Genomic DNA, 22757 nt, shown 5'->3' on the forward strand with positions numbered 1-22757 from the left:
TCAACAAACAAAAGTTCAGGACCAGATGGATTCACAGGTCAATTCTACCATCATTTAAATCACTTAGGCATTTAACCATCATTTAATCATTTAACATTTAACACAATCATTTCACACCTATCCTTCTCAAACCTATTCCAAAAAGTTGAAGAGGAAGGTATGCCAGAATCACTATGATACCAAAACCAGACAAGATGCCACAAAAAAGAAAATTACAGGCAAATATCACTGATGAGCAGACATGCAAAAATCCTCAACAAAATATTAGCAGACGGAATTCAAAATACATTTAAAGGATCATAGACCATGATCACGTAGTATTTAACCCAAGGATGCAAGAATGGTTCAATATCTGCAAATCAATAAATGTAGTACACCACATTAACAAACCAAAGGTTAAAAAGCATGTGATCATCTCAATAGATGCAGAAAAATCTACTGTCAAATTCAACATCCATTTATGATAAAAACTCTTAACAAAGTGGATATATAGGAAACATACCTCAACGTAATAAAGACTATACATGACAAGCCCACAGTCAACATCATACTCAATGCAGAAAGCCTCAAAGCATTTCCTCTAAAAGCAGGAACAAGAAGAAGATGCCCACTCCTGCCACTTTCATTCAACAAAGTATTAAAGGTCCCAACCACAGAAATCAGATGAGAAAAAAAATTAAAAGGAATCCAAACTGGAAAGGAAGAAGTAAAGTGTCACTCTTTGCAGATGACATGATACTATATATATATATGAAATTCTAAAAATGCTATCAGAAAACTATTAGAACTAACAAATACATTCAGTAAGTATCAGGATACAAAATTAATATACAGAAATATGTTGCATTCCTATACACTAAAAGCAAACTATCAGAAAGAGAAATTAAGAAAACAATCCAAGTTACAACTGCATCAAAAAAATAAAATACCTAGGAATAAATTTAACCAAGGAGGTAAAATATTTATACTCAGAATACTATAATACATTGTTGAAAGAAATTGAAGATGAAGCAAAACAAATGGAATGACATACTATGCTCACAGATTGGAAGGATTTATATTGTTAAAGTGACCATACTATCCAAGACAATCTACAGATTCAAAATCATCCCTATCAAAATACCAATGTCATTTTTCACAGAACTAGGATCAATAACTCCCAAATTTGTATGGAAATCTCTGATAGACAAAACAATCTTGAGAGAGAAGAAGAAAGCTTCAGGTATCACTCTACCTGATTTTAAAGTCTACTACAAAGCTATTGTAATCAAAATATTATGGTACTAGAACAAAAACAGAACCATACATCAGTGGAACAGAATAGAGAACCCAGAAATAAATCCACATTTACATGGTCAATTAATCTACAACAAAGGAGGGAAGAATATAAAATGGACAAAAGACAGATTGTTCAATAAATAATGTTGGGAAAATTGGACAGCTATATTCATAGGAATTGACCTGGGCTACTTATTCACACCATACACAAAAATAAACTCAAAATGGATTAAGACTTAAGTGTAAGAACTGAAACTATAAAATGCCTAAAAGAAAAAGTAGGCAGTATACTCTCTTACATTCATCTTAGCAATATTTTTTTGGATCTGTCTCTGCAGGCAAAGGAAACAAAAGAAAAGGTGAACAAACGGGACTATATCAAACCAAAAAACTTTTGTACATCAGAAGAAACTATCAAGAAATAAAAACACAGCTAAAAACACAGAATGAAAGAAGATATTAGCAAACAATATATCTGAAAAGGGATTAATATCAAAAATGTGGAAGGAACTCATACAACTCAACAACAATAAAAACAAACAAACAGAATAAGAAATGGGAGAGGACCTAAATAGACACTTTTCCAAAGAAGACATACAGATGGCACATACACCAGGCACATGAAAAGATGCTCAACATCACTAACCATCAGGCAAATTTCAAATCAAAACCTCAATGAGATATCACTTTACACATGTTCAGAATGACTATCAAAAAAGACAACAAATAACAAGTGTTGGTGAGAATATGGAGCAAAGGGAATCCTCATGTATTGTCGGTGGGATTGTAAACTGGTGAAGCTACTATGGAACACAGTAAGACAAATTCTCAGAAAATTAAAGAACCGCCATATGATCCAGCAATTTCACTTCTGGGTATTTTCCCAAAGAAAACAAAAATACTAATTTGAAAAGATATATGCACACCAATGTTCATTGAAGCATTATTCACAATAGCCAATATATGGAAGCAACCTGAGTTTCATTTGATAGATGAGGAAGATGATACACACACACACACACACACACACACAATGGAATATTACTTAGAAATTTAAAAAAATTGAAATCTTACCATTTGCGACATGGATGAATCTAGAGGGTATTATAATAAGTGAAGTAAGTCAGACAGAAAAAGACAAATACCTCATGATTTCACTTATATGTATAATGTAAAACAAACAAACAAACAAACAAAACTAACAAATAAAATGAAAACAGACTCATAGATACAGAGAACTACTGGGTGGGTGCCAGAACGTAGGCAGGTAGTGGGTATGTGAAATAGGTGTAGGCGGTTAAGAGGTACAAACCTGCAATTATATAATAACTAAGTCATGGCATACTACACAACATAAGCAATATGTTCAATAATGTAATAACTTTCTATGATGATAGATGGTTATAATACTTATCCTGGTGATAATTTCATAATCTATGCAAATGTTAAAATACTTTGTAGTACACCTGAAACTAACAATATTGTATGCCACCTCTATTTCATTTAAAAATGTTATGTTCACACTGTACTGTTGTCTATTAAGTTTGCAATAGCATTATGTCTAAAAGAAACAATGTGCATACCTTAATTAGAAAATACTTAATCACTAAAAATGCTAATCATCATCTGAGCCTTTGGCGAGTCACAATCTTTCTGCTGGTGGAGGGCCTTGCCTTGATGAATTTTTCTACCCATGTAAGCAGAAGAAATAAGGGGAGGTGCTTCCTCAGGACAGGCCACTTTTTCAATCAAATTTGTTCCTGTATTAACAGTAGTGCTTGGGTATCTAGACATTTTCATCTTTTGGGGCTTGGCTGCTGGCTTATATAAAACACAGAGAGAATGGCCTTGCTTAGATCTTGAGCTTTAACCTAATGCTTCAGTTCCGTTTACCAGTGAGCTCTAGGCTGGAATGGAGAACACTAGCCAAGTAAAATTAAGTGACTTTGATTTCCCACTTGTCATTCTCCTTTGGTATCTGTATATTCAGTCCCTTCAGGAACCACCTAAAGAAACAGTTATCTAGAGCAAGGTGAGATTTGAGCATGTCTGGGTTCCTTGGTTTAACATCATTTAAAAACACCTCAATATCAGTCCTACTTAAAACAGTAGAAACAGTGGAAAAATACTTAAAAAAGAAAGAGAAAAAGTAGTGTGTTCCACTCTTTTACTCATTAAGATGCTGGGGTATGCAGAGGGAGACCATGATTTTGGAGCTCTGCTTAACTATTTTTATTGGCAATCACCAGACATAATTCCAGAGTTTTGTTTTGCTGTTTGTTTGTGAGGTGTGTGTCCTTTTTTTCTTTTTGGAGGGGGAGCTCAGGTGTGTTCCTATGGATGATAGGTGTAGAAAGGTTATAGGAATCTTCAGAGAGATTATGAGATACAGAAATTTGAGAATCACTACTCTAGATATAAAACTAGAATCTATAAATTGTGCATAATGAGAACTCATCAAGTCCAAGTTGAAAATCTTTACTATATTACTAGAAAGAAGGACGACCTCTATTTTATTTCACAAGTTTGATACAATCATTCTTAAAATCTCATGTGAACACCTCAGTAATGCTTAGAAAAACAAGACAAAAAATATTCAATATAAAATTAAAATTTGAAAATGTGGTCATTTCAGCATATTTGCTTCTTAAAGCATTATAAGTTTTAAGAGCAAAAACAAAAGAAAAGACAATGCCTTACCTTCCATCTCGATCCCAGTCATACACCTCTACTTTGACTGTTCTGTCCATGGGGAAAACATACACACAGAGTGAAGTTACTTAGTAAGATCAAATTAACATATGATTGAATGTTAAAAAGTAAGTTATAGATTTTCTTAGATAAAATATGCTTTCAGGTTTTACAAAATAGTTTAAAGTTGATTTTGCTAATTTTAATACTATTCTTCAATTTATATCTTAAAATAGGTTTCTAAAATCATACAGATTTTTAATTCTTTAAACAGAGTAAGAAAGTATATGGGAAAAGCATTTATAGTTTGACATAGCTTCTCAATAGAGAGGTATAGAGCTACTCCTCCACTCTTCAAAACCATTATCTTAGAGAAGTATTTCTCAAACTCAGCATGGATCAGAATCACATGGAGGGCTTGTCAAAACGTGAATTGTTGGACCTCATGCCCAGTGTTCCCAGTTCAGTAGGCCTGGGTTGGGCCCAAGACTTTAATTTCTACAAGTTTCATCAGTTGCTGCTGATGCTGCTAAATAGGAACCATATTACAAGAATCACTTTCTTAGAATGAGTACAATTAAATAGAGTTATGATACTATTAAATAAAGTGACAGTCAAATAGCATAATAAATTTTAAAGTAAATTTAATGACATATACCAATATACCAATCAATAGTTCTTTCTATGATATTTGTTAATATAATAAAGCTTCATTTTTCTAATATACGAGTAATAAGATAAAAAATGTCTTTTGGGGTGAATAGGGGGTTTTGTATTATAATCTTACAATCAACTTTCATAAGAAAAAGAAAATAACTTTGATACTAAAAATCTTCAGGTATATTGTGGGAAGATCTTCAGGGCCACCTCACCCACCTATTTGTAAAACACCAGAATTTCCTTGTTCTACATGTCTAGAACCTTTATAATTCAGCAACCATGGGAGCAGTGATATCAAATAGGATTCTCAGGAGTAAATCAGGGTTTATAACATATGTAGTCATAAACTTATGTATCTTGTATATTTACTTATTCCTCTCTAGAAAGATAATACCAAATGAAAATCTTGAGGAAATGAAAATTCTGGGATGACTTTTGAATATGTTAAACAAATATTCAATATATTTTTATCACTTTGCACATTTTTTTCTTGAAAATTAGTTAAATCAAATTTTAATTTCTCATATTATCCCTCCTCCCCAAATCATTGTGGATTAAAAAAAAAGTTATTTAAAAAAATTCTGAATAAATCAACTATGCTTTTGTAAATACACATTTACATTGGTGAAGGAGCCAACTTAATTTTTAAAATTCAACTTAGATGATTGGATACAAAAACTATAGTGAATATTCAAAACTCTCAGAGAAGTTGTCATTTATTTTACCTGTCATAATCGCCATTACATAAAGCTCTGACTGAGATCTTGAATGCTTGCCAAATAGGATTCAGAGTGTTTTTGACAACTTCTGTTTTATGACAAATTGTAAAACTGTAAAAAAAAGTTTTCAGTTATTTTCATGATTCAGTTATAATATATTGTTTTAGTAGTCATTCTTCTGTTTCTTTTTGTGCAGAATACATGTTACCAGTCCCTCTTTTGCTGCTATATCAGTCAATAAAAAGAGATTTGCAGTTTTAAAACTTTAAAGGTTAGCTCATCATAACATAAAACAATGAGATTTCACAATGAGTTTACTAAAAATGATCTGCAAGTTCAATAAATCCTAAAGCTGCATTGTAAATACTCTCTATAAAAATTGTGGTGACAAATTGATACAGTGAAAAGTATCCATGGGTCACTAAGAATATGAAGGTCATCAGTAACCCTGAGAAGGGCAGTTTTGCTGGAGTGCTGGAGACAAAAATCTGGTTGGAATGGGTTTAAGAAAGAGAAGAGAAAATGAGGTAGAGTGTATAAACAACACTTTTGAGCAGTTTAGCTGTAAAGAGAAAAAGAGAAATTGGGGATAGCTTAAAGGGGAAAGATTAGTCAAGTGAAAGGCTTGTTTTTTGTTACTTTTTAATTTTTTTCAAGATGAAAGAAATAACAGCAAGGTTGTATGCTAAAGGAAAAAGTACATTAGAGAGAAAACAATCTGTGATGCATGAAAGAAAGGGGATAAAAGATAGAGCAATGTCCTGAATAAGATGCAAGTGGATGGGATAGAGGAAATCAATGGAGGGGTTGGCCTTGGGAGCACAGATAGTCACTTTGCAGAGCATTCAGGAAGGTCGAGCACAGGGGTAGATGCTGTGATGGGATCTTGAGGAAGTTCTCCAATTGCTTCCATTTTCTTATTAAATAGAAAGCAAGATAACCAGCAGAGAAGGAAGAGGGCAAAAGTGCTAAAGTGTCTGGGAGGGAGGGAAAACTGATGGATTAAGGAAAGGGAGTAAGATTTCTGGGGAGGGCTAAGGGCCTATTTAAGACTAGCATAATAAATTTATAGTAAGACCACTCAGTATGTGGTTCTTTCTTTCTTTAAACTCTATATACCTAAAGACTCTATATACCTAAAGACTCTTTGACTCTATATACCTAAAGAATCCCTAGACGGAAGAAAGATAGCAATTCAACAATATAAAATAAGGGGTAGAATACATGGAGCCTTAAACTAGGTTTTCTGATTCAAATTCCAGTATTGTTTCCACCAAATCATTCAATCTCCAGACATCAATCAGGTCCTGGAAATGTTTTTGCCTAAATGCAAATTTATGCAGCAGTTACTGAGCTATAAAATGTTTTAAATAATCTTGGTTAGAACAATACCTAAAAACAATCTTCACTAAAATCTTAGTCGTCAATTGTTCTAAATTCAAGGGATCCCTCTAATAGTCATTAGCATGAGAGTTATTATATAACTACCATAGTGAACATACTGTAACTAAACCTCATAAGAAAATAATCTCACTTTGAAAGGGCCTTGAGTCAATTTTCTGCTTCACAGGCAAGAAAGCATCTCTCTGCATTAAGAGATAAAATAGAAACATAATATAAATGGATAATGTATGCAATTTAATATTTATGGCATTAGTGCCATACTCTTCCTGGTAGTATCCTCACCTATCTAAAGAAAATCATGTTACTAAATTGACAGAGCTCAAGAGAATATGTGTGTATATAATGTGGTCAAATGCTCTCAAAGTTGAGTCACCCAGAGAAATGTAGGAATCACTGGGGGCAAAAGACATTAAAAGAAAGAAAGAGGATAGAAAAGACTCTAAAAGGTTAATCAACAGCCAACATCATACTCAATGGTGAAAAACTGAAACCATTTTCACTAAGATCAGGAATAAGACAAAGTAGCCCACTCTCACCACTATTATCCAACATAGTTTTGGAAGTTTTAGCCACAGCAATCAGAGAAGAAAAAGAAATAAAAGGAATCCAAATCAGAAAAGAAGAAGTAAAGCTGTAACTGCTTGCAGATGACATGATACTATACATAGAGAATCCCAATGATGCTACCAGAAAACTACTCGAGCTAATCAATGAATTTGTTAAAGTAGCAGGATACAAAATTAATGCACAGAAATCTCTGGCATTCCTAAACATTAATGATGAAAAATCTGAAAATGAAATTAAGAAAACACTCTCATTTACCATTGCAACAAGAAGAATAAAATATCTAGGAATAAACCTACCTAAGGAAACAAAAGACCTGTATGCAGAAAATTATAAAACACTGATGAAAGAAATTAAAGATGATACAAATAGATGGAGAGATATAGCATGTTCTTGGATTGGAAGAAACCACATTGTGAAAATGACTCTACTACCCAAAGCAATCTACAGATTCAATGCAATCTCTATCAAACTACCACTGGCATTTTTCACAGAACTAGAACAAAAAATTTTGCAATTTGTATGGAAACACAAAAGACCCCAAATAGCCAAAGCAATCTTGAGAACAAAAAACGGAGCTGGAGGAATCAGGCTCGCTGACTTCAGACTATACTACAAAGCTACAGTAATCAAGACAGTATGGTACTGGCACAAAAACAGAAAGATAGATCAATGGAACAGGATAGGAAACCCAGAGATAAACCCACGAACATATGGTCAACTTATCTTTGATAAAGGAGGCAAGAATATACAGTGGAGAAAAGACAGCCTCTTCAATAAGTGGTGCCAGGAAAACTGGACAGGCAGATGTAAAAGTATGAAATTAGAACACTCCCTAACACCATACACAAAAATAAACTAAAAAAAAAAAAACTCAAAATGAATTAAAGACCTAAATATAAGGCCAGACACTATCAAATTCTTAGAGGAAAACATAGGCAGAACACTCTATGACATAAATCACAGCAAGATCCTTTCTGACCCACCTCCTACAGAAATGGAAATAAAACCAAATGAGACCTAATGAAACTTCAAAGCTTTTGCACAGCAAAGGAAACAATAAACAAGACCAAAAGACAACCCTCAGAATGGGAGAAAATATTTGCCAATGAAGCAGCTGACAAAGGATTAATCTCCAAAATTTACAAGCAGCTCAAGCAGCTCAATAACAAAAACACAAACAACCCAATCCAAAAATGGGCAGAAGACATAAATAGACATTTCTCCAAAGAAGATATACAGATTGCCAACAAACACATGAAAGAATGCTCAACATCATTAATAATTAGAGAAATGCAAATCAAAACTACAATGAGATATCATCTCACACCAGTCAGAATGGCCATTATCAAAAAATCTAGAAACAATAAATGCTGGAGAGGGTGTGGAGAAAAGGGAACACTCCTGCACTGTTGGTGGGAATGTAAATTGATACAGTCACTATGGAGAACAGTATGGAGATTCCTTAAAAAACTACAAATAGAACTACCATATGACCCAGCAATCCCACTACTGAGCATATACCCTGAGAAAACCATAATTCAAAAAGAGTCATGTACCAAAATGTTCATTGCAGCTCTATTTACAATAACCAGGACATGGAAGCAACCTAAGTGTCCACCAACAGATGAATGGATAAAGAAGATGTGGCACATATACACAATGGAATATTACTCAGCCATGAAAAGAAACGAAATTGAGTTATTTGTAGTGAGGTGGATGGACCTAGAGTCTGTCATACAGAGTGAAGTATGTCAGAAAGAGAAAAACAAATACCATATGCTAACACATCTATATGGAATCTAAGAAAAAAAAAAGGTCATGAAGAACCTACGGGTAAGATGGGAATAAAGACACAGACCTACTAGAGAATGGACTTGAGGATATGGGGAGGGGGAAGGGTAAGCTCTGACAAAGTTAGAGAGTGGCACGGACATATATACACTACCAAACTTAAAATAGATAGCTAGTGGGAAGCAGCCGCATAGCACTGGAAGATCAGCTTGGTGGTTTGTGACCACCTAGAGGGGGATAGGGAGGGTGGGAGGGAGGGCGATGCAAGAGGGAAGACATATGGGAATATATGTATATGTATAACTGATTCACTTTGTTATAAAGCAGAAACTAACACACCATTGTATAGCAATTATACTCCAATAAAGATGTTATAAAAAATAAAATAAAAAAATAAAAGGTTAATCAAAATATCTAAAGCAAAAGGAAGAAAATTAAGGGAGATAAGGAGAAATAGGCAGGAGCAAAACAGAGGGAATCAAATGAGAAAAAGCAGAAGTACACAAAAATGGTTAAGAAAAATTCTTAGGGACAAAAGTATGTATATTGTTTTCATAAACAGGCATCTGCCAATCTTCATAACACTACATATTCTTAAAGATTTACAAAGGGACTTTCTCTTCTTCTCATATCATATTCTAATATATACCAATCTTTGGTATGGTGATAGATATAGATACCTTGCTATATAGGTATCTAGATAGGTAGGTAGAAGATAGATAGATGATAGATGGATGATAGATAGATAGATAGATTAAATCGATAGAGAGCTAGATAGAAATAAAGCGACCAATGAACCATCTTCAAACTAACATGCTCAATTATCTACTGACTTCTAGGCCTTTTTGCTTACAGTTAAATCAAAATTTCTGTCATATTCCTAGTATTATCAGCAATAGAAATGAAATACATTGAAACTTCTTCTCTTAATAAAGTGACTCACCTTCTTAGTGAGTTACTTGTAAGTGAGGTAGTCATCTGTCTTCTATTAATCATTCTCATTTGTAAAGCATTAGATGTGATATAGACACCAAAATCTCTCTAGTATTCCAGCACTAGTGTAATTAGTGAAAATTCTAACAGGAGTCTGAGGTAGCTCTTTCTACTATTCAGGAGTATTGCTCCTGAATTCAGGAGTATTGCTATATAAATATAAATGTGTATGTATATACGTATTACACATAGCATTATAAGAAAAATATTTTTATTAAATAACCTGTTTAAATACCTTAAATGAAGCCAATTACCATAAAACAGTTATTCCAAAGGAAAATTATTACCTAATTATGAATACAGGTCAAATTACTAAATAATGTGAAAGCAAGAAAATAAGAATTTGTAATCATATATTATAATGGATTTTCATTAATGCTTACAGTAGAAATTAAGTTTTAATCTTTCTTATAATATGAGCCTCAACCACTAGGCAACAAGCAATTTCTGAAGTATCTCCGTGTTCCAATACATCTTAAAAATGAAGATAAAGTCTTTGCAGTTACAAAAACACACATAAAAATTGAGGAGTAAAAGCATTTTGATTCATTCAAAACTCATCAGAACAAAACATATGTATATTAATACATATGCCCTAATATATATATTTGGATCTAGCTGGCAAACTATTTTCTCTGTGTATATGCAAGTGGAAAGTTTTCTGAAATGAGATTCACAAAATTTTAGCAATAGTTATTTTTAAATGATTTGAGATTTTTGGATAAGTTGCACTCAATATTTATATTTTATTTAATCAACAAGTTAATACTATTTTTATAAGCATAATAAATTTTGTAATATATCTCTTACAAGGAGCATTAAATGTATGATAGACTGAAATTCTATAATTGTACAACAAATATTTCTAAGAAAACTAGTAAGAATAAAATAGAAAATTCAGGAAATAAGTCATTCAAACAGGAGGAAACATAAGAACTTTTTAATTCAAGAAAATTTTAACAATCCTTTAGTTTTTTTCCTAACTGTGAAATGACTGGAAAATATGATTATTTCATCCACTGTCCAATATTTTTCACATGGGTAAATTAGTATTCAGATACAAATGCTACTCTAACATTTTTACCACCAAAATAGAAAAGAAGCATGCAAAATCCAACCATATGATACCTCAACAAAAATAACCAACAGTTGCCCAGTAGCTGCATCAGCAAAATTCATACACTATGTTAAGCTTCATTTTATATTGCTCAGTATAATCACTTTACATAGCAAACTTTCTATTTTTATGTACCATTTTATACTTATTACATAATATTAACATGTTGTATAATTTCATATATAAGTGAAGCAGGTTACTTTTTTTTTATATTCTATTCTCCTAATTTTAATCTCCAAATGACATTTTCTCTTTAGCTAGTATTTTATTATGCACAGTTAAGGAAAACAGAAGAGGAAACATTATACCATAAGATAATAATAATAATAACAGCTAACATAATTCTTATGTTAGGGAAGCTTCTAGATGATTTTTGTGTAGTAACTCATTTGATACTCTCAACAGCCCTGGGAGATAACTATGATCATAGCCCATTTTACAGATGAGGAAACTGAGTGTCATATGAGTTTAAAAACTTGCCTATGGTCCCACAGCTATTAAGTAGCAGGGTCACGGTTTACACCTAGGCAGCAGGACCTCATTTAACTCATAAATTTAACCACTAAACTTTTTCATTACTACTGACAATACAGTAAGAATCATAGAAGATAACAATAAAATGTATTTCATCGTAGAGTCATATGTATTAAATTATACTCTGTACAATGGAATACTACTCAGACAATAAAAAAGAATGAAAACTTTGCCATTTGCAATAACATGGATGGACTTAGAGGATACTATGCTACGAGAAATAAGTCAGACAGAGAAAGACATATACTGTATGATATTCCTTATATGTGGAATCTAAAAACTACAACAAACTAGTGAATATAACAAAAAAGAAGCAGACCCATGGATATAGAGAACAAACTATTGGTTACCAGTGATGAAAGAGGAGAGAGGAGGAGCAATGTTAGAGTAGGGAAATAAGAGTTACAAACTACTTTGTATAAAATAAGCTACAAGGATATAATACAATACAAGGAATGTAGCCAATATTGTAAAATAATTATAAATGAAGTGCAATCTTTAAAACTTGTGAATCACTATATTGTACACCTGTAACTCATATAATATTGTATATTAACTATACTTCAATAAAAAAATAAAATAAATTATAACTCTATAATACATTTTCAAATCACAAAGAAACCAGTCTAATCATAACTGGTAAAATATTCAAATTACTAGAGGGTAATGAAAAATTTTCCTGAATGTTAGATATCATTGAAAAAACCCTGTAGAATAAAAAGCAACCCCTAAACTCCATATTCTTCTCCAAGAAATTGGCTTAAGCGTTCAATTCTATAACAAAATACTTTAGTTTCATAATTTTAGATTTCCACAAACATATAAATCATCCATTCTATTAAGGCAATAATATAATTTTAGGAAAAGTAAAGAGGAAATGTTTCTATGAAGCTGAAAATCATTCATTATAAATATCAAAAAAACATAAAATGCCTATAAAGTTACACATTATTATTGAGAATAAAAAATCAAATCAATTTTTTGATTACCAAAATATTTGTTTATCAATTTAATATGAATATCTGAGAAAAACTGATAAAGTCATAGTTATAATAGCCTTAAAATTCATAAAAGATAAATCTACCTGCCATCTTCATTACTTCGATAAAATACAAGAAAAGGATCTGATTTTCCAAAGAAGTCCTTCTTGTCCAATTTGTTTGCACAAAATTGCATCAGAACAGCATCCTACAAACAAAATTAATAAAATAGCTCAAAACCTGGGTGAAGGAGAGGGAGAAGATGGCAGAAGAGTAAGACGTGGAGATCACCTTCCTCCCCACAGATACATCAGAAATACATCTACACGTGGAACAACTCCTACAGAACAACCAATGAATTTTGGCAGAAGACCTCAGACCTCCCAAAAGGCAAGAAACTCCCCCATACCTGGGTAGGGCAAAAGAAAAAAGAATAAACACAGACAAAAGAGTAGGGACAGGGGCTTCCCTGGTGTCGCAGTGGTTGAGAGTCTGCCCACCAATGCAGGGGACATGGGTTCATGCCCTGGTCTGGGAAGATCCCACATGCCGCGGAGTGGCTAGTCCCTTGAGCCATGGCCACTGAGTCTGTGAGTCCGGAGCCTGTGCTCCGCAACTGGAGAGGCCACAACAGTGAGAGACCCACGTATCGCAAAAAAAAAAAAAAAAAAAAAAAAGAGTAGGGACAGGACATGCACCAGTGGAAGGGAGCTGTGAAGGAGGAAAGGTTTCCACACACTAGGAAGCCCCTTCCCGGGCGGAGACTGCGGGTGGTGGAGGGGGGAAGCTTCGGAGCCACGGAGGAGAGCACAGCAACAAGGGTGTGGAGAGAAAAGCGGAGAGATTTCCGCACAGAGGATCGGTGCCAACCAGCACTCACCAGCCCGAGAGGCTTGTCTGCTCACCACTGGGGCGGGCGGGGGCTGGGAGCTGAGGCTCGGGCTTTGGTCAGATGGCAGGGAGAGGACTGGTGGCGGCAACACAGCCTGAAGGGGTTAGTGCACCACTGCTAGCCGGGAGGGAGTCCAGGAAAATGTCTGGACCTGCCGAAGAGGCAAGAGACTTTTCTTCCCTCTTTGTTTCCTGGTGCGGGAAGACAGGGGATTAAGAGCGCTGCTTAAAGGAGCTCCAGAAATGGGCGCGAGCCATGGCTAACAGCACAGACCCCGGAGACGGGCATGAAATGCTAAGGCCGCTGCTGCTGCCACCAAAGAGCCTGTGTGCAAGCACAGGTCACTTTCCACACCTCCCCTACCGGGAACCTGTGCAGCCCGCCACTGCCAGGGTCCCGTGATCCAGAGAAAACTTCCCCGGGAGAACACATGCGCGCCTCAGGCTGGTGCGACGTCATGATGGCCTCTGCCACCGCAGGCTTGCCCCGCACTCCGTGCCCCTCCCTCCCCCTGGCCCGAGTGAGCCAGACCCGTGAATCGCTGCTCCTTTAACCCCGTCCTGTCTGAGTGAAGAACAGATGCCCTCCGGTGACCTACACGCAGAGGCGGGGAAAAATCCAAAGCTGAACCCTGGGAGCTGTGTGAACAAAGAAGAGAAAGGGAAATTTCTCCCAGCAGCCTCAGGAGCAACGGATTAAATCTCCACAATCAACTTGATGTGCCCTGCATCTGTGGAACACCTGAATAGACAATGAATCATCCCAAATTGATGAGGTGGACTTTGGGAGCAAAATACATTACTTTTTCCTCTTTTTGTGAGTGTGTATGTGTATACTTCTGTGTGAGATTTTGTCTGTATAGCTTTGCTTTCACCATTTGTCCTAGGGTTCTGTCTGTCCTTTTGTTGTTGTTGTTTTTACTTAAAAAAATTTTTTTTCTTAATAATTATTTTTTATTTTAATAACTTTATTTTATTTTATCTTACTTTATTTTATTTCTTTTATCCTCTTTCTTTCATTCTTTCTAATTTCTCCCTTTTATTCTGAGCCATGTGGATGAAAGGCTCTTGGTGCTGTACCCAGGAGTCAGTGCTGTGCCTCTGAGGAGGAGAAGCCAACTTCAGGACACTGGTGCACAAGAGATCTCCCAACTCCACGTAATATCAAACAGCGAAAGTCTCCCAGAGATGTCCATCTCAACACCAACGTCCAGCTTCACTCAACAACCAGCAAGCTACAGTGCTGCACACCCTATGCCAAACTACCAGCAAGACAGGAACACAACGCCACCAATTAGCAGAAAGGCTGCCGAAAATCATAATAAAGCCACAGACACCCCAAAACACATGACTAGATGTGGACTGGCCCACCAGAAAGACAAGATCCAGCCTCATCCACCAGAACACAGGCACTAGGCCTCTCCACCAGGAAGCCTACACAACCCACTGAACCAACTTTAGCCACTGGGGACAGACACCAAAAACAACGGGAATTATGAACCTGCAGCCTGCAAAAAGGAGACCCCAAACACAGTATGATAAGCAAAAGGAGAAGACAGAAAAACACACAGCCTATGAAGAAGCAAGATAAAAACCCACCAGACCTAACAAATGAAGAGGAAAGAGGCAGTCTACCTGAAAAAGAATTCAGAATAATGCTAGTAAAGATGATCCAAAATCTTGGAAACAGAATGGAGAAAATAAAAGAAACATTTAACAAGGACCTAGAAGAACTAAAGAGGAAACAAGCAATGATGAACAACACAATAAGTGAAATTGAAAACAGGCTAGAAGGGATCAAAAGCAGAACAACTGAGGCAAAAGAATGGATAAGAGACCTCGAATATAAAATAATGGAATAACTACTGCAGAGCAGAATAAAAAAAAAGAGTGAAAAGACCTGAGGACTGTCTCAGAGATCTCTGGGACAACATTAAATGCACCAACATTCGAATTGTAGAGGTCCCAGATGAAGAAGAGAAAAAGAAAGGGACTGAGAAAATATTTGAAGAGATTACAGTTGAAAACTTCCCTAATATGGGAAAGAAAATAGTTAATCAAGTCCAGGAAGCACAGAGAGTCCCATACAGGATAAATCCAAGGAGAAACATGCCAAGACACATATTAAGCAAACTGTCAAAAAGTAAATACAAAGAAAACATATTAAAAGCAGCAAGGTAGGGCTTCCTGGTGGCGCAGTGGTTGAGAGTCCACCTGCTAATGCAGGAGACACGGATTCGTGCCCCGGTCTGGGAGGATCCCACATTCTGTGGACCGGCTGGGCCTGTGAGCCATGGCTGCAGAGACTGGGCGTCCGGAGCCTGTGCTACGCACGGGAGAGTCCACAACAGTGAGAGGCCCGCATACTGGAAAAAAGAAAAAAAGTAGCAAGGTAAAAACAACAAATAACACACAAGGGAATCCCCATAAGGTTAACAGCTGATGTTTCAGCAGAAACTCTGCAAGCCAGAAGGGACTGGCAGGACGTATTTAAAGTGATGAAGGACAAAAACCTAAAACCAAGATTTCTCTACCCAGCAAGGATCTCATTGAGATTTGAGGGAGAAATAAAAACCTTTACAGACAAGCAAAAGCTGAGAGAGTTCAGCACCATGAAACCACCTTTACAACAAATGCTAAAGGAACATCTCTAAGAAGGAAACACAAGAGAAGGAAAAGACCTACAATAATAAGCCCAAAACAATTAAGAAAATGGGAATAGGAACATACATATCGATAATTACTTTAAACATAAATGGATTAAATGCTCCCACCAAAAGACACAGATTGGCTGAATGGATACAAAAACAAGACCCATATATATGCTGTCTACAAGAGACCCACTTCAGACCTAGGGACACATACAGACTGAAAGTGAGGGGATGGAAAAAGATATTCCATGCAAATGGAAATAAGAAGAAAGCTGGAGGGCTTCTGTGGTAGTGCAGTGGTTGAGAGTCTGCCTGCCAATGCAGAGGACATGGGTTCGTGCCCCGGGCCAGGAAGAACCCACATGCTGCGGAGCGGCTGGGCCCATGACCATGGCCGCTGAGCCTGTGCATCCAGAGCCTGTGCTCTGCAACAGGAGAGGCCACAACAGTGAGAGGTGCGCGTACAGCAAAAAAAAAAAAAAAAAAAGCTGGAGTAGCAATTCTCATATCAGACAAAATAGACTTTAAAATAAAGACTATTAGAAGAGACAAAGAAGGACACTACGTAATGATCAAGGGATCGATCCAAGAAGAATACATAACAATTGTAAATATTTATGCACCCAACATAGGAGCACCTCAATACATAAGGCAAATGCTAACAGCCATAAAAAAGGAAATCAACACTAACAAAATCATATTAGGGTACTTTACCACCCCACTATCACCAACAGACAGATCATCCACAATGAAAATAAATAAGGAAACACAAGCTTTAAGTGATACATTAAACAAGATGGACTTAATTGATATTTATAGGACATTCAATCCAAAAACAACAGAATACACTTTTTTCTCAAGGGCTCATGGAACATTCTCCAGGACAGATCATATCTTGGGTCACAAATCAAGCCTTGGTAAACTTAAGAAAATTGAAATCATATCAAGTATCTTTTCTGACCATAATGCTATGAGATTAGATATCAATTACAGGAAAAGATCTGTAAAAAATACAAACACATGGAGGCTAAACAATACATTACTTAATAACGAAGTGATCACTGAAGAAATCAAAGAGGAAATCAAAAAATATGTAGAAACAAATGACAATGGAAACACAACAACCCAAAACCTATGGGATGCAGCAAAAGCAGTTGTAAGAGGGAAGATTATAGCAATAAAATCCTATCTTAAGAAACAGGAAACATCTCAAATAAACAACTTAACCTTGTACCAAAAGCAATTAGAGAAAGAAGAAAAAAAAAAAAACCCAAAGTTAGCAGAAGGAAAGAAATCATAACGATCAGTTCAGAAATAAATGAAAAAAGAAATGAAGGAAATGATAGCAAAGATCAATAAAACTAAAAGCTGGTTTCTTGAGAAGATAAACAAAATTAATAAAGCATTAGCCAGACTCATCCAGAAAAAAAGGGGGAAGAGTCAAGTGAATAGAATTGGAAATGAAAAAGGAGAAGTAACAACTGACACTGCAGAAATTCAAAAGATCATAAGAGATTACTACAAGCAACTCTATGCCAATAAAATGGACAACCTGGAAGAAATGGACAAATTCTTAGAAATGCACAACCTGCCAATATTGAACCAGGAAGAAACAGAAAATATGAACAGACTGATCACAAACACTGAAATTGAGACTGTGATTAAAAATTTTCCAAGAAACAAAAGCCCAGGACCAGATGGCTTCACAGGCGAATTCTATCAAACATTTAGAGAAGGGCTATCACCTATCCTTCTCAAACTCTTCCAAAATATAGCAGAGGGAAGAAAACTCCCAAACTCATTCTACGAGGCCACCATAATCCTGATACGAAAACCAGACAAAGATGTCACAAAGAAAGAAAACTACAGGCCAATACCACTGATGAACATAGATGCAAAAATCCTCAACAAAATACTAGCAAACAGAATCCAACAGCACATTTAAAGGATCATACACCATGATCAAGTGGGGTTTATTCCAGGAATGCAAGGATTCTTCAATATACGCAAATCAATCAATGTGATACACCATATTAACAAATTGAAGGAGAAAAACCATATGATTAACTCAATAGATGCAGAGAAAGCTTGTGACAAAGTTCAACATTGATTTATGATAAAATCCCTGCAGAAAGTAGGCATAGAGGGAACTTTCCTCAACATAATAAAGGCCATATATGACAAACCCACAGCCAACATCGTCCTCAATGGTGAAAAACTGAAAGCATTTCCACTAAGATCAGGAACAAGACCAGGTTGCCCACTCTCACCACTCTTATTCAAAATAGTTTTGGAAGTTTTAGCAACAGCAATCAGAGAAGAAAAATAAATAAAAGGAATCCAAATCGGAAAAGGAAAAGTAAAGCTGTAACTGTTTGCAGATGACATGATGCTATACATAGAGAATCCCAATAATGCTGCCAGAAAACTACTCGAGCTAATCAATGAATTTGTTAAAGTAGCAGGATACAAAATGAATGCACAGAAATCTGTGGCATTCCTAAACACTAATGATGAAAAATCTGAAAGTGAAATTAAGAAATCACTCCCATTTACCACTGCAACAAAAAGAATAAAATATCTAGGAATAAACCTACCTAAGGAGACAATAGACCTGTATGCAGAAAATTATAAGACACTGATTAAGATGATACAAATAGATGGAGAGATATACCATGTTCTTGGATTGGAAGAATCCACATTGTGAAAATGACTCTACTACCCAAAACAATCTATAGATTCAATGCAATCCCTATCAAACTACCACTGGCATTTTTCACAGAACTAGAACAAAAAATTTCACAATTTGTATGGAAACACAAAAGACCCCAAATAGCCAAAGAAATCTTGAGAAAGAAAAACGGAGCTGGAGGAATCAGGCTCCCTGACTTCAGACTATACTACAAAGCTACAGTAATCAAGACAGTATGGTACTGGCACAAAAACAGAAAGATAGATCAATGGAACAGGGTAGAAAGCCCAGAGATTAATCCACGCACATATGGTCACCTTAACTTTGATAAAGGAGACAAGGATATACAGTGGAGAAAAGACAGCCTCTTCAATAAGTGGTGCTGGGAAAACTGGACAGGTATATGTAAAAGTATGAGATTAGAACACTCCCTAACACCATACACAATCATAAGCTCAAAATGGATAAAGACCTAAATGTAAGGCCAGACACTATCAAACTCTTAGTGGAAAACATAGGCAGAACACTCTATGACACAAATCACAGCAATATCCTTTTTGATCCACCTCCTAGAGAAATGGAAATAAAAACAAAAATAAACAAATGGGACCTAATGAAACTTAAAAGATTTTGCACAGCAAAGGAAACCATAAACAAGACCAAAAGACAACCCTCAGAATGGGAGAAAATATTTGCAAATGAAGCAACTGAGAAAAGGACTAATATCCAAACTTTACAAGCAGCTCAATAAAAAAAAACAAACAATCCAATCCAAAAATGGGCAGAAGACCTAAATAGACATTTCTCCAAGGAGAATATACAGAGTGCCAACAAACACATGAAAGAATGCTCAACATCATTAATCATTAGAGAAATGCAAATCAAAACTACAATGAGATATCATCTCACACCAGTCAGAATGGCCATCGTCAAAACATCTAGAAACAATAAATGCTGGAGAGGGTGTGGAGAAAAGGGAACACTCTTGCACTGCTGGTGGGAATGTAAATTTATACAGCCACGATGGAAAACAGTATGAAGGTTCCTTAAAAAACTACAAATAGAACTACCATACGACCCAGTAATCTCACTACTGGGCATATCCCCTGAGAAAACCATAATTCAAAAAGAGTCATGTACCAAAATGTTCATTGCAGCTCTGTTTACAATAGCCAGGACATGGAAGCAACCTAAGTGTCCTTCATTGGATGAATGGATCAAGAAGATGTGGCCCATATATACAATGGAATATTACTCCACCATAAAAAGAAACGAAATTGAATTATTTGTCGTGAGTTGGATGGACCTAGAGTCTGTCATACAGGGTGAAGTAAGTCAGGAAGAGACTTACAGATATATATCTGTTAACAGATATATATGGAATCTAAGGGGGAAAAAAAAGTTCATGAAGATTCTAGGGGTAAGATGGGAATAAAGACACAGACCTACTAGAGAATGTACTTGAGGATATGGGGAGAGGGAAGGGTAAGCTGTGACAAAGTAAGAAAGTTGCATGGACATATATATACTACCAAATGTAAAATAGATAGCTAGTGGGAAGCAGCCGCATGGCACAGGGAGATCAGCTCGGTGCTTTGTGACCTCCTAGAGAGGTGGGATAGGGAGGGTGGGAGGGAGGGAGACGCAAGAGGGAAGTGATATGGGAATATATGTATATGTATAAATGATTCACTTTGTTATAAAGCAGAAACTAACACACCATTGTAAAGCAGTTATACTCCAATAAAGATGCTAAAAATAATAACAGGTGAAAAATAACTAGAAACTGCAGATCACAAGCAAGTCTTGACAAGAAAACAAATTTTTCCATTTTAATACAAATGGCCAAATGTGGGAAAATTCCAGACAACATAAAATTGTTTTTAAAGGACTATAAGACTAAAAAATTGACTCCTGGAAGTTTTTGTTCTAGTCACAGAACCATTACTTGTTAAAACTGTTCAACATTTCCTGCCCCAGAAAAGTACTATTAAACTGGTTAATTCTATGTACCCAACATTTTATTACAAGATGTCTATTTGTATCTTCAGTTATTCAGGTGCATAGTTTTAGAAATTTTTTTTTAATTTCTTAAGGAAATATTTACTAAGCATTTACTATGTATCTACCATGTATTAGATGTTGAGATTCATTAGATGATTAGATGAAGCAAAAGACAGATCCAGACTGACAATACAGTTTGCTATCTAAAGGGAAATAAAGGTTCCTTCTTAATTATATAAAAGTGTACCACAATTTCTAAATAACTACATTTCAAAATAACATATTATGTATTGCTTGAAGTAAAGTAAAGCACTTTCATTTTCACCTGTAATTTAAATCACTTATTTATATATTAATTATTTTGTCAAACCAATCATTTTTATCAATTTATAGACTCAAGCACTCATAACCTACATGATTTACCTTAAAGGTAAACAAGATGAGGTATCATAAATCAAGGAAGTTAAACATTATTCAATGATGATAAGCAATATTTAAAGAGTATAAATTATATAGTAATTTAAAAATTAAAATCAGTATTTTAGATTTGTTTGGTTTTTTAACTGAAAGGAGATGTTAACAATTTTTGAAGCAGGTGGAGGGTCAAAGTAATTCACATTAAATCAAGAAGTCAGTGTTTTAAATATTACTTGGTGAAAATGTTAATTCACCACTTCATTTTTCAGAGTTCAGAAATACTTATTAAGCATCTTCACATATATTAAAATGCCCTTAGGAGAATGTGGTTTTCCAAGAACATGGGAAAAAGACATTGTTCTTTTTTTTTTAAGTGCAAATTTTTTTATTGTTCTTGCCACAGAAATAAATCACTCCTTTAAGACATTTTTCCAAAGCACCTAAAACAAAACACAAATTACCATAAAACATTCTGATGTACTTAAAATACATAGTAGAATCCTGAAATGTGTATATTTCAAATAAATGCTGACTAAAACTTCAGAGACTAAATATTATTTAAACATGAATTTTCATATGATCACTGGTAAATGTAACACCAAATTGTAGTTTTTCAAATTATATTTCATAAGGCTTGCAAAATGAATAACTGACTCAAGAGAAAAAATTTCTTTCAATGAACCAAGTGATATAAACTTGGGGAAAATGTTTTTTGTAATTACTCAGGTTAATAACTTAGGAGAGATTCCACCTCTATCAAACACAAAACAAGTGTAATTTCTGGGGAAAAAACAAGCATTTACTACTTCTAGAAATATACAAGCATCATTACAGTTGGTTTTTTTTTTTAACTCTTATGCTTAATGCCACCCTGAGAGAATTTTAAGACCTTTCTTTAATACTCCACACCAGTGTAACAAACTTCCTATTGAAGAAATCCACTTAAATGTTCAGAGGCATTTCTAACAAATTCAAATCAAACTTGTTTCTCCAGTAATTTTTCCCAACTCAATGAGTGATTCATCATCCACCCAAAGTGCTCAAGGAAGTTGTCCTTGACTCTTCCCTTTCCTGACCTTTTATCCAATCCATCATCAAGCTGCATAATTCTATCTCTAAAAAATTTCTCAAATCTTCAATCCAGCTACACAGGCACCATCTTAGTCCAAGCCAACCTCTTCTCTCACCTGGACATGCACATTGGCATTTATTCCTTTCTCCCTCTTCCACCTATCCAATCCATAGATCCACCTTCTTGGACCTATCCAATCGATTCTCCATTCAGCAGAGAGAGTAATGGACTTAAAACATCAAAGAAATTAATTTTGTTCATAACTTAAAATTACTCAAGGCTTTCCCTTGCATTTA

The 22757-nt window shown here is 35.3% G+C and overlaps 1 protein-coding gene across 1 annotated transcript in view; it reads right to left on the reverse strand.

Annotated features, from left to right (window-relative positions):
* The window catches only part of LOC132434263 (copine-8), a 189127-nt gene that overhangs the window by 119762 nt on the left and 46608 nt on the right, over window positions 1-22757 (reverse strand). Inside the window, exons 3-5 of the mRNA XM_060025952.2 lie at window positions 12839-12942; window positions 5355-5459; window positions 3979-4020 (exon numbers count right to left, since the gene is read on the reverse strand). Of these exons, the coding sequence (XP_059881935.2) occupies window positions 3979-4020; window positions 5355-5459; window positions 12839-12930 (239 nt within the window). The 5' untranslated portion in view covers window positions 12931-12942. The remainder of the gene's footprint in view (window positions 1-3978; window positions 4021-5354; window positions 5460-12838; window positions 12943-22757) is intronic.

The sequence above is a fragment of the Delphinus delphis genome, chromosome 11 (assembly GCF_949987515.2).
Source record: "Delphinus delphis chromosome 11, mDelDel1.2, whole genome shotgun sequence".
Lineage (NCBI taxonomy): Eukaryota > Metazoa > Chordata > Mammalia > Artiodactyla > Delphinidae > Delphinus > Delphinus delphis.